The sequence below is a fragment of the Felis catus genome, chromosome X, assembly GCF_018350175.1.
Source record: "Felis catus isolate Fca126 chromosome X, F.catus_Fca126_mat1.0, whole genome shotgun sequence".
In the NCBI taxonomy this organism is placed as follows: Eukaryota; Metazoa; Chordata; class Mammalia; order Carnivora; family Felidae; genus Felis; species Felis catus.
Window position 1 is genome coordinate 107,377,122 of NC_058386.1, and position 17,283 is coordinate 107,394,404.

General features: G+C 38.3%; 1 protein-coding gene across 14 annotated transcripts in view; it reads right to left on the minus strand.

Moving 5' to 3' along the window:
- ENOX2 (ecto-NOX disulfide-thiol exchanger 2) overlaps window positions 1-17,283 on the minus strand; it is a 267,204-nt gene that overhangs the window by 51,688 nt on the left and 198,233 nt on the right. For 12 of the 14 annotated variants that reach the window (XM_045051310.1, XM_045051308.1, XM_006944000.5 and 9 more), the window contains one exon: window positions 11,891-12,025. In XM_045051310.1, the coding sequence (XP_044907245.1) occupies window positions 11,891-11,987 (97 nt within the window). In that variant the 5' untranslated portion in view covers window positions 11,988-12,025. Of the gene's footprint in view, window positions 1-2,710; window positions 2,830-11,890; window positions 12,027-17,283 lie in introns of those variants that run through there. The other 2 variants (XM_045051312.1, XM_019824277.3) reach the window with 2 other exon arrangements.

Below are 17,283 nucleotides of genomic sequence, written 5' to 3' on the forward strand. Positions count from 1 at the left end.
AGGATTAGAGAATGCCCCAAAGAGGAGAAATGATGACTGGGGTCCACACGGGTTCAGGCTGAGATTGGGACTCTTTGCTTAGACAACAATGCAGGCACTTGTCAGTCCCAGACAATGAAGAGGAATTTTAAAAATTGCAAGAAAGGTGCTCCTTGAGATTAGAACCTATATACGACCTGTTCTGGACTCAGGGCACCTACCCTGATCACACTACCTACCTTAGCACTGGGTGGGGGGCCTTAGAAAACATCAAGGCAGGCATTTCAAAGCAGGAGGTCCCCTGAGACGCAGGCTTAGGGCAAAGTTCCCACTTGCTTGGGTCTATGGGTGGTACTGATTTTGTTTAAATTTTGTCTCTATAACAAAATGCAAGTTCTCTGAGAGAAGGAAATCCATTATACTTCCTTATTCTCTACCTCTCAGCCCTGCCCTCTGCTACAGAATGCACAGCGGGCTGCAAGCAAAGAAAGTATTGCATAAGGAGTTGTGATAATGTAGGGGATGTTGCAGTAGCAGTAGTGTACCTGAACCCCCAAAACTTCACTCTGCTCACCACAAAAACACGAGGGGGCAATCCTTATAAGCACATCCTCAAGGAGCTCAGAATTCCCTGGGTGGTTCTCCAAGATGTTGAAGGGGATGGATCTAAACAGTGGGAAGAATGTGTGGAACTTCAGGTACAATAGGTCCAGTAGGGGTGAGTCTCATGACTGGGAAGATAGGCAGGTGGTAGCACATGTGCACAGCCAGTCCACAAGAGCTAGAGCATTCGCCATCTTCCCACATGCCTGTCATGCTGAAATATCAAGACCCCGGATATGTTTGGGAAGAAAAAAATGTCTTCCAAGAAATTTCCAAGAAATTAGAGGAAAATTTATTTTTCTGAAAACAAATTTACTTTTAGCCTTCACGTGCAATCTCACCCAACATGCACTTTTACACATGCATGTGAGCACATGCACTCTCTCTCATGCACTCTCTCTCTCTCTCTCTCCCTGCCTTCCTCCTTGTGGCCCTCATATCTCTACTTTTCTCCACATAGTAGTGGAAGGTTTCTTAATATCTGTGTACCACCATTTTGTTTTTGATAAAAGTGGGGATAAATGATGACATTTAGCTCAAAGGATGAAAGGACAGAACAGATATGAAAACCCATGGCATGATAAGTGGTAGTCCTGATAGGTAAGTTTCCTTCCTTCCATTCAAAACATGCATACACACAACAATAAATTCACTGTTTTGGGCATTCATTCCCACATTCCACAAGCATTCGTGATAGGTTTTTATATGTCAGGCTCTATCAGGTGGGGGCAGGGGGTCCAGGTCTTCCTTTCCATCTTGGAGGACTTAGGCCCCTGATGCCCTATGTTCCCACACTGAAGAATAGGAGCACTGTGGTTAAAAAATACCATTTACGTCTTTGGAAAATTTGATTTCTTGTGTTTATTATTTTGGAAAAATTGTTAACATTATCTCACCCATTTACAAACTGTTAATTTTCCGTAGGAAAAGATCAGATTAGATTGTGTGCCAACTAAACAATTCCATCTATTTTTCCTCTCCAACTGAAATGTTTGTCTTCCTTTTATTGTTCTGCCTGCCTCCTCATTGTTATTCATACAGCTCTGTCACTCACAACTCTGCCTTACCACAGATTACAGAAACATCAGTTCATTAAGCAAGTCCTGCCACTTCGGCTGAGAAAGAAATGCCCGTCTCCATGTACTGTCTACTAACAAATGGAGACAAACAAAAAACAAATACACAAGATAAATATAACTCCTGACTGAGGTACTCACCACTCTGTTTGGTATGATTACATTAATATTTTATGAAATTCATTTAAAAGCAGATGTATTCATGACATATGGCTAAAGCAAAGAGTAGATAAACTCCCTTTCTTTCTTGCGTTCAATATGACAAGAGCTCCATAGGCTACACTGCCTAGCAGGGCTTGCTAGAGGGCAGGTTGCACATGACATTTCAAAGGCTCCTAACACATTGATTATTTCTTTTGTTTATCTTCAACCATTAAGCACCCAAGTCGATGTAAATTTCTGATGCCAACCAAGAAAATAACCATTTGAAGTCATGGGACTTATACAAGTATTGCAGAACCTGGAATATCAAAGAAGTCCAACAATTTAAAACACATTGGGAATAGGACGCCAGAGAAATTATCTCCCTCTTTGAGCCTTCAAGCCTGGCTTGAGGAGCACACCTATAATTACATAGTATTAATATTTATGTTAGGAATTCAAACTTCTGAAGGAGATCTGAAATCATTTTATACAAGGGCTATGGAAAAGGCCAACGTATTCCTCCAAAGTCCTTCCTATAATAAATGCCCTGTTCTGTTTTGCTTTTATATCTCTCCTTCCAGTACCTTTTCCCTGCAGCCTTTCTGACTTGGTATTGCCATGCCTGGAAGTGTCATAAATGTTGGTTTGCATTCGTCTTATTATTCATGAACTTCCCAAAGTCCCAGCTTAACTGGAAATGCCACAAGTGCTGTGTGTCAGTTGGGCCAGCTTGCTCCTCTGAGTTGCAACTCTACTATGTGATTTCAAGTAATATTTCAGTGTGGCCTTAAGCTTTCCTGCCCCCTAGCAGCTTGTGTTCATTCTACCTAGAGTAGTTACCTGGCAGTACAATTATCTTCCATTCTCTTTATACATTTGAGCCAGGGGGTTACATTGCAGGCACATACCATTTCTGCGCTGCCATCCAGTCATCCATATGTCCATCCATTCAATAGTCTGATGCCAGGCCCTGTGCCAGGAGTTGGGATTTAAGGAACGAGTAAGACAAAATCCTCGGCCTCATAGTCTAGTTTGGAAACATCCATGCAGTTACACTTATGTATCACCAATTATTATAAACAGCCAAATTGTTTACTGGATGCTTACAATGTGCTAGGCACTGTGTTAAGCATTTTATATAATCACATTCCAAGAAGACTGTGACCTAGCTACTATTATTATCCTTCATTTTATAAAGAAATTAGGCCTCAGAGTGTTGAGTTACTTGCCCAAGATTATACAGCCAGTAAGAAGCAGAACTAGGATTCAAATCCAGGTTGGTTTAACTATTAATACTCTTAACCACTACACTGCCTCTCAATGCAGTGTGACAATTGTTTTAATGAATTAACTTAATTATAGGTATAAGGTGAAACTGCTATGATGAAAAACATGGCAAATGAACAACTAAGTACTTCCATACAGTTATTTTTTCCCAGTGTGACAGATTAAAGGGGGATACAAATTCTTTGACACTCCTCTCACCAAGAGGTAAAATCTATGTCCCCCACCCCCATTTGAATCTGGATGGGTTCCACACTTCTTTGACATAAGAGAAGTTGTGCCTGTTTTCAGGCTCAGGCCTTGAGAGAGACACCATTCCCACCTCTTGTTTCTGGGATTGCATGCTATGGGACCTTCAAGACACCATGTAACATGTAGGACTACTGTGGTAGAGAGACATGTGGAGAGGGCCTTAGAGTAAATGGAAGGAGAGAGATCCAGCTGAGCCCAGTGTTTTAAGCTGTCCCTGCCAAAATGCCGTGCATATGAATAAAGTTGTCTTGGAATCTCCAGACTAGACTACCACAGCTGAGGCATCCCAGTTGATACCATATGGCATAGAAGAATTGCTCATAAGAGTCCTGCCTAAATTCTTCACCCAGAAAATCTTAAAATAGAATAAAATGATTGCTTTTTTAGCTACTAAGTTATACAGTAGTTTGTCATACAGCAATAGACAGAATATGCAGCATGCCTAGGGACTGGGGTGTGATTAGTTAGTTAATAGAGTTGGCTATTTCCAAAGAATGGGAATAGAAAGTACACTAAGTACCCAAACTAGACTGACCATGATTTCTTCTCAGATTATTGAAATGGTGCTGTGGGATCCTGCAAGGTCCCAGAGCCACCATCTTGAGCACTTGTGGTCATTGCACTGCACGGCCCATTGAAACAATGCCAGGTGACTGGTACTCTACTAGATGGACTAAGACTACAGATGTCTACAAAGCACTAGAAACCTTAGAGGTTGCCCATTTTTGATGCCTCACAAAGTTGCCACACTCGCCAATTTTATGGTTCAATTCTTGATATTTTCTGGCAGGATGGATCACACTGGTTTTCTTCTGATAAAATGCAAACTCCACTTTTGTAGCGGGGGAGAGGGATGGTGTCCATAATACTATTAACCATTAATTGAGTGTGTATGGATTTTCAGGTTTTATACATATCATCTCATTTAATTTTCACAATCCTAAGGAATGGACAGTATACTACTCCCTATGTTACAGATGAGGAAATTGAAGCTCACAGAATTAACACTGTATGACCATACAGTAGGTGGCTTTTACTAACCACATTCTCAATCATTCATCTATATTGCTTCCCACAAAGTCCATGGATCCACTGGAAAAAAGAGATACTCCTTGTCAGATTAAGCTCTATCTCTACCTATCCAACCTATAGCAGGCCTTCAAATGTTTCTCTCCAAAAGGCTACCATCTGGTTGCTTATCTCTACACTTAGAACTTCCTGTTCAGGTGTTTGATACACATATTGCCACACTAATAGTTAATTTAGAGGCCTCTTTAAAATCCATTGTCTCAACTTTGACTCACAGATGAAGTTAAAATTGTGGCAGTGTATGAACTGGAAATGGGCAAAGGTAGGAGGTGACACATTTACTGTTGGTCTTGCCTTTTTAGCACTGGACCTGGTTCTGGCTAGCTGGAAGCCCCTTCATGTCGTCAGAAAGGCTCTGCCTGCACTTAGTGACTTCTTGCCATCCAAGAGCCCCTCCAGGCCCATAAAGGCATTTCCATTTTGTTAGGTGTTCCAGAGACTCTTTGAGCACCAGGAGGTAGTTGGCACTCACAATAAAACCACTGAAATGCAACCATCGATTAGTCTAAAATAAGTGTTCCAAATGAGATCTAAATATAATTAAGGTATTTTACAGAAAATTGATTCCAATTCAGGTATACATTTCTGGGACATTATTGCTATTTGTTTAGAGTTCCTATAAAATTCAGTGGAAAATAAGAATTTTGCCTGGGTATTATGAAATTTTAACCCACTACAGTTCTGACTGCCTCTTCGCCATGCAAATCCTCACAAAGACTTTTCAAGCAGTCAATCTTAAGAGAGAACATATATTTCTAAGGACAGCCTGGCTACACTGACAGATGATCCTGCAGTTATCAGTAGCCCTCTTGGAAATAGAGCACTAGTTTCCAAATTTTTGCATAATGACTCTCAAATTCTACTAACATCTGCCTGCTTCTCCAAAACATCATCTAAACCCTTACTTCAGGCCAGCTGGAAAGTTGAGGCAGGGCTTGGTTTGTGTACAATGGCAAATAAGGTAGCAAACTAAGCTTGGGTGGATTATATGGCATAATTAGAGTTCACAAAGACTCTCCCCAGTAAATCTCAACTTTGATTTCAAATTTATACAAATGAAGCTTTATTTCTTTAGTATAAAATTTTGCAAATATCTACCTTTCTAGCCCAGCTTCCCCCTATTCCTTCCCATTTATTTATACTGTGTTCTTCCTTTGTTAGAACATTTGACAGATTAAGGATCATGACCTTGACTCTCATCATGGGAGGCTGTGATGAGGGGCATTACTGAGGACATTTCACTCTACATCTGTGGTTCCAAGATTTCTAGAGTTTAGAGAGGAATAAAAATAATTATATATGTACGTATATTATCTTCCTCTTAATTTGCCAAAACAAGACGTGGGAAAAAATAACAGAAACTAGCCAATATACCATGCACACAGTTCATAAAAGACAGAATATTTTAAACCAAACAATGTAGAAAGTCTATAATCTCAGAATTAAAGAACAGTCATTTCAACTAAGCAAATTTAGTTTTATATAAAAATCACTATATTTTTAGTTTTTATATTTTGCAGCAAATTAGGGAAAATAATATTGACTAGTCCTGGGCTACACAGCTGTGCTTGGGCTTCAGAAATTACTCAACTACCTCACTTAGTGTACATCCCTATAAGAAGCTCCCTATGAAAAAATTCTTTCAGAGCTAAAATGTCAAATACACACACAAAATTGTGAAGGGCCATGAAAAGTTTGACTTCTCTGAGGTTTGGTATATTTTTTCTTCATGGAAAATGCAAATTACATAACTGATCATGTTTCCCTTTTTGTTTTGGCTACGGGTACAGCTCAACTTTAGAAATTGGGGATCCTATGACCTACACATCTGAATTCTAATTAACCTCCCTACCTGATCTTCACTTCAAAATGTATATTTATTTTGAGAAACAGGGAGAGAGGGAGAGAGGAAGAGAGAGAGAGGGAGTGGAAGAGGGGCAGAGAGAGAGGAGAGAGAGAATCCTACGTAGGCTCTGTGCTGACAGCACAGAGCCCAACTAGAGATCATGACCTGAGTTGAGGTCAAGAGTCAGAGGCTTACCTGACTGAACCACCCAGGTGCCCCCTGGTCTTCACCTTTGACCTTCATTTATATTTTCCTAGAAGCTGGTTTATTTTGCTTGTAATTTTTCTCTTTTATTATAACCTTTCTCATATGCTGCCTCACACTTTGTGGAATGGGATGATGTAATTCTACTCAATATTTAACCATTGTCCCCATGCCGTATACTCTAGTATACATTCCAGTAATTGATGCATCATTTCCTCTTCCTGGATCATTCTTAGCCCTTTTTTTCACCTGATACATTCTCATATATCTCTGCATACTGAGCTCAAATATTACCACTTCTGTGAACCTTCCCAGACCACTACCATCTACCTAGCACTCCCTCTCATCCACCCTAGCTAAAATAGTACTTTTCTATATGTTTCTACTGAGACATTTGCTACATTGTAGTGTAGTGATATTGACTTTGCCTCTGCTAGTGGACTCTGAGCTTGAAGGCAAGGATTGAACCATACCCATTTTGGATACCCCATGACCCTAACCCTAGCTCAATATGTTCTTAATGAATGGATGGATGAATAAAAGCACAAATGAACAAAATGGGTAGGAAGCCTCTGATATGTTATCATTCAAGAGGCATCTCATATGTGAGATGTATTAGGGAGAAAATATGAAGGTTCTCAAAGTACTGAACCCAGTAAGAGGGCAAGAATCTTGTCTTTTTTGTTCATTGCTTTATCCCCAGGGTTTCTCACGGTACTCTGTGTACAGCAGGCCTCAGTAAATATTTCTTGTATGAATGAATGAACAAATGATCTCATTTGGCCACTCTTTGTAATAGTTTCCATGGGGAGTTTTGAGAGTACCATCACTGGGTAGGCTTCAAGCTTCTTTTATGGAGGCATTAATTCTATTTGGTATCGTGTTTTACATATCATTGGTTTTCAGTAAAGTGTCCACCATGCTGATGAACAGTGCTCTCTTTTCCCAGGATTTCAAACTTATCTGCCACTGAAGCCATATTCTATTTGTGGGAGATATTAAAAATAATAGAAACACATCTGTCTCTCCTTGAGGAGCTTGTAGAGCAGTGGCCTATCATGTGTCACACATCCTCATTCTTTCTGCTCCCATCAGAATTGGCCCCCTGGGTCCAGTGAGAACTGCCTTCTTAAAAATGACAAAATAAAGTCCATAAGTCCCTATTTTCCAACATCTCCTATTATGGAGGTAGTATAGTCAATAAAGTGGAGACACCATAATGAGAGACTCTTCTCCTTTGGGACTTCACAGGGTCTATATTTGGATGCTACGAATATTTTAATTGAGGGGAAAATAAAGTAAAATAAAGGAGCTATTCAATGAGTACTCCTTAATTGATCCATCTTTGGATTCATCTGGTATCATGGGCAGAACAATGCTCCTTAAACAGAAGGTCTGACCCTTCGTGGTCCCTCTCTTTGAAAACTAACATTAGTCGTATTTGACCAGCTTGGAAAAGCAAATACTCTAGCAGGAAAGACAGCTGCCAGACAGAGGAGACCTCCTAATTTGCCATCATTGTGGATTAACTTTACTGAATAGCAGCTGTACAAAACACCATGTTAGATGAAAGGGAGCTCCAAACCAAACCCCAGAGATGGCCTCTCTGCTCCCCACTCAATGAATATAATGACACTACCCTGATGACAAGTATGTGTCAAGAGACTCAGCTTCCATGACAGTATGGATTTGAGTTCTCTAGGGGAAATCAAGGCAGCTTATGTATCATTTGTTTTTCATCAATGCCAAAAGCCTTTTCTATTGTCACAGACCAGATGAGACTGGACAAAAAAAAAAAATTCAGTAGGAACAGTTCAGACTGGACAAAAAGCTCAGTAGGAAACCTCATAAGGGGCAGAAAAGTAGCTGAATTACTGAGCCATCAGTTAGTGATCTCAGGGAACAGTTCCATGTGGCTCATTGGCTGCCATTTACATTTCAAGGAATCTTGAGGCAGGGAGGATACAGGATTGGGGGATGTTTTAGCCCATTCAGTTAAAATGTTACATAATAAAAATAACAGGCATTCTGTTCCCAAAATCTAGGCAAGAAGAAGGGTAGGCAGCATTGGATTGTGGTGTCAACCTTCCATTTCTGTGGATACACCATGAGATTTACAAGGAGCAGTCATCATCACTAGCAGGTACTGTTCCCTTCACCTGCTATTGTCCAGCACTTCTCCCAGGGAAAATTTTGCTTCTGCATTCATTACCCTTCACTGCTGCTAAGAATACAAATGAGCCATAATTCAACTTTTTGTGAGCATATGTCAGATGTGAACTCAAAACAGTAATAAGAGTTAAGTTCATTGAGAGACTATTGTGAAGCAGGAATCATTCTAAGACTTTAATGTATTAACTCATTAATCTTCACAACAACCCCATGTCATAGATGCTATTATTATCTGTGTTTTACAGATGAAGAAACTGAGGCCTAGAGAGGTTAAGTAACTTGCCAATATTTACATAGCTACTTAATGGTAGAGCAGGGATTTATTTGAACCTAGGCAGTCGGGATCCTGAACCTGTGTTCTAATCTCAATGGTTAAACTGCCTTCCTAAAATAACACAGAGAGGGGAAAAATTAGTTGACACGAAACTCAAGTAATTTTACAGATAGCTTCGTATGTCTCAGCCCAACACTATTGCTCAAGGTACTTTTAAGACAAAAAGAGCACTACTAAACTAAATATCAGTATTTCTAAGATCTGGTTTCCAAAGTCAAGTAACTTTCCCTAAAGCATAGCTAAAAAATTACTGAAACACGAAGTTGAAGGGGACCCTGAGAATCTATTTCTTCATAGTGCTTAAGAAAATAAGATGCAGGCAAAGAGGGCTAGAAGTAGAAATGAAAATCACTCGTAAGGTTTCAAATGTCTGGCTGGAGGTGGATGTGAGGAACACTCATTAGAGCTGATGGTGGCAGCACTGAACTCAATTACTTTCAATTTAAGTGGTAGCTTAGCAGCCATTTGAAGGAAGGATGTTAGTATTTCCTTTATCTTAAAGAGCATATAGCACTACTAATAGTAATAATAATGATGGCAGTTAACTTTTACTGAGTGCTTATTACATGCCAAACATTGGGCTAAGCATATTATTTAATCTTCACAGCAATCCTATGAGGTAGATACTAGAGTTATCCTCATTTTACAGATGAGGGAACTGAGGTACAGATAGGTCAAGTAACTTGTGTGAGGTCACATAGCTAGCAAGTAGCAGAGCAATGATCCAAACCCAAACAGTCTGTCTTTGAGGTCTATGTTGTTACATAGTAAACAAGATACTCTCTCCAGGAATAGCCCTTTGAGCTCCTGTGAAGAAAACCTACCCAAATTTTTAGGCCTGTTATTGACCCCAGCAATAAGGGGCCTATAGTGATGCCTTGGATGATATTTTTTACTCTCAATGCTAAGCCTTTCTTGCTCCACATTGCAGATGGGTGACTAAATGCTGAAGATTACCATGTGAACATAGATTTATGTTTAGACATTGTAATTTACAAATAATCCAATATAACTAACATATTGCATCAGTGCAGATCTGGCCTCAAGATTTTTCCCTGAGACATATACCCATAGAGATCAGATTTCCATGAACTGGCAATGTTTAAGGCAAATCAGATTGTTTAGCTTCTCTAGACTGTAAGAGATTGTGACTCAGGACCACTCCAAATGGAGCTATAAAATAATACATAATATTTTAGTTTAAATGCTATTACAATGAAATAATGAGGAAGAACTAAATTTAAAAGACCCATTACATCCTTTAGAAATATGTATAAAAAGTGTATTAATAATGATTTTAAAAATATTTTAATAGCTAACACGTTTGAGCACTATGTGCCAGGCACTGTGCTAAGGCAGGCATTGTGCATTTGTGACAATTTAATTGTCACAAAAGTCCTAAGGGGTTAAGTATTATTAGTCTGATTTTATGAATGAGGAAACAGAGTTTCATAGAAGATATTTAACTACTCAAAATAAAGTAGTGAAAGAAACAGGTTTGGAAGTCAAGCAGATTGACTCCAGAGTCTGAATGTTTAACCATGATGCAATAGTGGCTCCTGTCATAACACCTGCTGATTCCAGATTGGCCCCACTAGTCATTCAAAACCCAAGGAGATCTATGGTCCAATCATTCACCCTAAAAGGATCCCTGGTTGCTCATTTCAATCATGATTGGTCTCATGGAGTAGGATGCAGTCTAGTCAACTATAGTCCAAGGCATAAATTATAGTTTGGTGGGACAGTTCATTGCCTCTGCCACATACATAATCCAAGCGCCTTCATTCTCCACCCATTTCTCATTTACATATTTTTCCTTTATATTTGGCTGCTTTTAAGCTTGTTTCCTAGTTTTCTATGTAATCACATTTCTTAATTATTAAGATTATAAAGTATTGTTGCCTACACCTGCATGCCCCCATTATACCTTATAAGGATTCAAAATCTGAATTGGAACTGTGAAATTATTTTGGGGGGAGGGGTGGAGGTCACTAACTATATAGACAAATGGCACAACAAAGTGGCATTACTCTAGATCCGTTTCTCTACTGTGTTTGTGAATAGCCTGGGGATCATGTTAAAATGCAGTTTCTGATTCAGTAGCTCTGGGCTAGTGCCTAAGATTTGGCAATTCTTAATAGCTCCCAGGTTATGCAGATTATACTTTGAATAGCAAGGTACTCGATGGGCCTGGTCCTGCCATTCTTTTAAAAGTAGGATCACAATTAGATGAACCTGGGAAGATTAATATTTAGGCTATTTTAAAAGCACTCCAGGCTCCCATAGATGGCAATTCCCTAATGTCTTCACAAATCCATTTTAACGGTTAATAGTTCTGACAGTATAGAAGCTTTTTTTGTGTTTAAACCAAACCCTTCAGAGGCTGTGGCATTTTTCTTCTGATTTTATCTTTAGTGGAGCTGGAGTAAGTACAACATGCCCATTCTCTTACTGGTTACTTTGTTTAAAAAAACATGAACAGTTATTCAATGTGAACCACTTTGGAATGTTCCCTACCATCTCTTCTTCCCCAGTTTAGGAATCTAAGATTTTTGAGGTGTCTAAGTCAATTCTCATTTCCAGTCCATGTTTATTTGTCTCCTCTAAATCTATAAAATTAGATAAACTTTATAATTCCTTGCCAAATTCTGTTGCCTTTTATTTCGACAACCTATTTAAATATTAATGCCCATATCCTGTATCAGCTATATCCCTAGTCCATAGTGCAATAAGGAGTATACTAGTAACTACTAGCCACCCTGCTTATAAAGCTCATATTACAAAAATGCACACTCTAGGCAGAATCTGGTAAATGTCAACTTCAAAATAAGTTGTGTCATACTGTTATATTTATTACCACATGGTCAATAAAAAGAAACACTTGTGACGTGATTAAAAATAGCATACCAGGCAAAATTGGTTGTCCAGCGATTCCCAGTGGTGCCATTCCAAGATTATTCATTGCTGTGGCCCATGCAGTTGGATCAGACATAGGTAGCGTCATTGCAGTGGAATCCACATTCAGAGTTCTACTACTATCAGCTAAAAAAAAAAATGACAAGCAAAATAATTTGTTGTATTAAGGTTTCAGTATGTAGTTTGCTTAACATAAACTGGCAAACACTTTACAGAAACAGACTGATGGACAAGTAGTAGATAGAGCCTTAATTCCAGCTGTTTACAAGGGTTAAAACAATACAGCGTGAACTGAAAGGAAGTCACAGAATTTGAAAGAAGTTTACCAGATGGTATTTTAGTGTGTTTCTTTCTTTCTCTTTCTACTCCCTCTGTTCCTTCCTTTTCTCTTGTTTTTGTTTTTTTTAATGAAGCCTTTATTTTTTAGAGCAGTTTTATGTTCACAGCAAAATTACAGAGAAGGTACAGAGATTTCATTTATACCCTCTACCCACACACATGGATAGCCTCCCCCATTATCAACATCCCCCACCAGAGTGGTACATTTGTTACAATGATGCATCATAATCACCTAAAAGTCATAGTTTAAATTAGGGTTCACTCTTGGTGTTGTACATTCTATGGATTTGGAAAAATGTATAATAACATGTATACATCCTTGTGGTATCACACAGAATATTTTCACTGCCCTGAAAATTCTCTGTGCTCTGCTTATATCATCCCTCCCTACACCCCAACCCCTGGCAATTACTGATCTTATTCGAATCATCTCCATAGTTTTGCCTTTTCTATAATGTCACATAGTTGGAATCATACAACATGCAGCCTTTTCAGATTGGCTTTTCTCAGTAGTATGCATTTAAGTTTCCTCCATGTCTTTTCATGGCCTGATAGCTCATTTCTATCATAATAGAATGCTGCATAATATTCCATCATAGGGATGTACCACAGTTTATCCATTCACCTACTGAAGAACATTGTAGTTGTTTCCAAGTTTTGACAATTATGAATAAAACTGCTATAAACATTCATGTGCACATTTTTGTGTGAGCATAAGTTTTCAACTCCTTTGGGGAAATGCCAAGCAGCACAATCACTGAATTGTATAGTAAGAGCATATTTACTTTTGTAAGAAACTGTCAACCTATCTTCTAAAGTGGCCAAACCATTTTGCATTCCCACTGGCAGTGAATGAGAGTTCTGTTGCTCTATATCATCACTAGTATTTAGTGATGTCAGTGTTCTGGATTCTGGCCATTCTAATAGGTGTATAGTGGTATTTCTTTGCTGTTTTAATTTGCATTTTCCTGTTACATAATACGGAACATCTTTTCATATATTTATTTGCCATCTGTATATGTTCTTTAGTGAGTTGTCTATTAAAGTTTTTGACCCGATTTTAAATTGGGCTGTTTGTTTTCTTGTTGTGTTTTAAGTGTTCTTTGTATATTTTAGATAATAGTCCTTTACCAGATGTGTATATTGCAAATATTTTCTCCCAGTTTGTGGCTTATATTCTCATTATCTTTACATTGTCTTTTGCAGAACATAAGATCTTAATTTTAGTTAAGTCCAGCTTATCAATAATTTCCTTCATGGATCATGCCTTTGGTGTACTAAAAAAGTCATCACTGGGGTAACCTAGGTGGCTCAGCTGGTTAAGCATCTGACTTTGGCTCAGGTCAAGATCTCACAGTTTGTGGGTTCAAGCCCCACATTTGGCTTTCTGCTGTCAGTGCAGCGTCCGCTTTGGATCCCTCCTGCCTGTCTCTCATGTGCGCACACACACACGTGCGCTTTCTCTGTCCCTCCTGTGTGTGTGCTTTCTCTCTCTCGCTCTCTCTCAAAAAGAAATACACATTAAAAAAAAAAGTCATCACCATATCCAAGGTCCTTTAGGTTTTCTCTCATGTTATTTTCTAGCAGTTTTATAGTTTTGCATTTCACATTTAGGCCTATGATCCATTTTGAGTTAATTTTTGTGATGGGTATAAGATCTGTGTTTAGATTTTTTTTGCATGAGGATTTCCAGCTGTTCTAGCACATTTGTTGAAGAGACTGTCTTTCCTCTATTGTATTGCATTTACTCCTTTGTCAAAGATCAGTTAACTCTATTTGTGGGGTCTATTTCTGGGTTCTCTATTCTACTCCACTGATCTATTTGTCTATTATGTCACCAATATCACACTGGCTTGATTGCTGTAGCTTTATAGTAAATCTTGAAGTTGGGTAGCATCAGGCTTCCAACTCTGCTCTTGTTCAACATATTTTGGATATTCTGAGCCTTTTGCCTCTCCATATAAACTTTAGAATCTGTTTGTTGATAACCACAAAATAACTTGCTTGGACTTTGATTGGGATTGCATTAAGTCAAGTTAGGAAGAACTGACATCTTGAAAATATTGAGTCTTCCTATCCATGGACATGAAATATCTCTTCATTTATTTAATTCTTCTTTTATTTCATTCATCAGGGGTTTGTAGTTTTCTGGGTTTTTTTTCAAGCACACATACCACAGGAGCTTGGGATGACTAAGAGGTTTCCTATTCTTCTCATAGTCTAGTTGCATATGATTACTTTGTCAGCTTCCATCCAAACTACTCATGCATGCAAACTAAGAAAAACCATCCAACAGCTTCCATGGTGCAAAACAAATGAAAAATTCTATTTTTGATGTAATTTCATTTCTTTGAGGCAGTTAACATTGAATAGAGATGGACATACAATCAGCAAATATCAAATTAGCCAATTGAGTATTTTGGAAATTAGGGGGACACGAGAGAATAATCAGATAGGATATGTAGTCCTTGCCTTCAAAGGTTATACAATATAATTGAAGAGACCAATGATGGTGGCAATGATTATTACTATTATCGCTACTCTCACCACCTCCATCCATTACTACCACTAATTATTGAACACTTACCACACACTAGGTAAAGCACTTGGCACACATTATTTTCATTTAACTTTCAAAATAACCTTGTGAAAGGGACTATTTATATTTCCATTTAATAGGTGAAAGGCTTTTAAAGGTCACATATATTGTCTAAGGTCAAGCAGGATATATACTTTTAGTCACAACGTTTTACTATCTCCAATGAAACCATTAAGAAACAACCAAATAATTGAATGGAATTGACTGGAAATGTTACTGAAATTTAAGTAATGAAAATGTGGCTTGAGTAGGTGGGAAAGACTTCATGGAGAAGATAGGATTTGAACAAATTGGCCAGATTTTTACAGAACATGTCTTGAGTCATGGGTAGTTATTAGATAGGTAAAGAAGGAAAAGAGGAAAAAGACATTCCAGGAGCAATGATGACATAAGAAGACATTGAAGTGAGTTATGCATACAAGTGCATGTATATACTACATAGTTGGGAGCACAGAAATACATATTTTTGGAAATTTCCCTCTGACTACTGATTTCTATAGAAAAATCTTTCCATGGCTTTTCTCCTACCTCTTAGTATGCACTCCAGCCAATTACACTCTAGAAGACAACTCTGTTCTAATAGTTAGCTTGCTAACATCTATCACATCCTTCTAACCTGGAAATATCAGGGATGAACCTTGCCTTGGTTATTTATACAAGTGCTATTTTGTCACTGATTTGTCAGAACAAGAAAATGCAAATGTTCAAAAACATTATTTCTGAATTATTAGTTTTTATGATTTTTCTATGCTTCCTATGCCTCTTCTCCACAACCCACCCCCTCACACACACACACACACACACACACACACACACACACACACACACAGAGTGATTGATGGCCTTAGCATTTGTTACTATAGTCAGAAGTCACATTTCAGAACTGGTGATTTCTCTATCGCCAGAAACTCTAGTCCTCACATCCAGTTTTCAGTTGTTTCCCATGAAGGCATAGTATGGCTAGAAATAGCCATATTGTAAATATTATGAAGAAAACAAACATAGGGCATCAGATACCCTTTGAGTCAAGAGTTTACATATTGATTATTCAGTTCATCTGAACTCCCAATCTCTAGTCCAGGGGAGACAAGTTTTAGGGAATGTTATAACTGGAAGGGACCTTTAGAGATTACTGAATCTGCACCCTGGTTTTCTCTAGTGGCTGGAGAATGACTCCAAGAGGAAACATCTAGGTTTAGAAGGACTGGGCCCCCATACCAAAAATAATTTCTTGCAACAGTTTGGCTACTCATTGGCTCTGCAGTCCTGGGAAACATAAGAGAATCAGGAATTATTCTTAATAAGGAATTCTGAGATCAAAGAACGAGAATTTACAATTTACCAACCTAGCGAAACTCTGGACTAATTTTTGGGGAGGAGAGAGAATTATCTAAATTATCAGTTTTTTTAAAGGACAGCACAGTGTTACTATTTTCAAAATATATATTAATTCAAAGTGCCTGTTAAAATGTTAGCAAGTAGAGTTCTGCTAAGGTTGTTTACATAAACCAGATGGTTTAGATAAGAACCATGTGGAATTTACAGCATTATTTTGCTATGATAAATTCAATTTTTAAATTCTTAAGGAGTTCTGCCTTTTCATTTCCCTCCACTTCCCCAACACTCATCTCCACCTGTCAAATCCTACTCAGTTTTCAGGAGTCATCTCAAATGTTACATTGTCTGTGAAGCCACATCACTAGAATTAATCACTCCTTCCTAATGTGTTATTGTAACATTTTATCTAGAATTTTATTTTTATGTTTGCTTATTCTCTCATTCCTTTTCCCTAAACCAAACCTTTATTGAGTCTTGGTATGTGCCAGATCCTGTGCTAGTGACTAGGAGTTACAGAGATGAACACAACTCATTTACTTCTCTGGAAGAACTCACAATACAATGAGAGGCATGACATATAACCTAATATAAATTATTGTAATAAGTACTGCAGTAAAACTGTGAGTAAAGTGTTATGAGAACAGAAAAGGAGTAATTAAATCTCCTGGAATGACTTGGGAAGGATGTTTGGGGTTGGAGGTGTGGAGGATGAGGAATACTAGGGAAGCCTTTGCTGGGAAAGAATAATTTGAAATGAGTCTTTAAGGAGGGATAGGTTTTTCCTCCAGGTAGTGATAGGAGGATTAGGATTGAAAAGCATTCCAGGAAGCAAGATCAACTGGACATTATCATTGACTGCCTTGAATTACACTTATTAAATACACGTCTCTCTTCTGCTGGCCTGCATGCTCCTATAGGTCAGGGACTTAGTTTGGGTGTCTTTGTTTCTCCATTTTTTAGTTCAGTGTCTGGTATAAAGTAGGTATTCAAGAAATATTTGGATGAATGAATAAATAAAATCAACCTACATTGATTTTGGGCACAATGAGCAATCCATGCAATGATACTCATTGATTATTTATATATCTTTTCAGAAAGATAAATTATC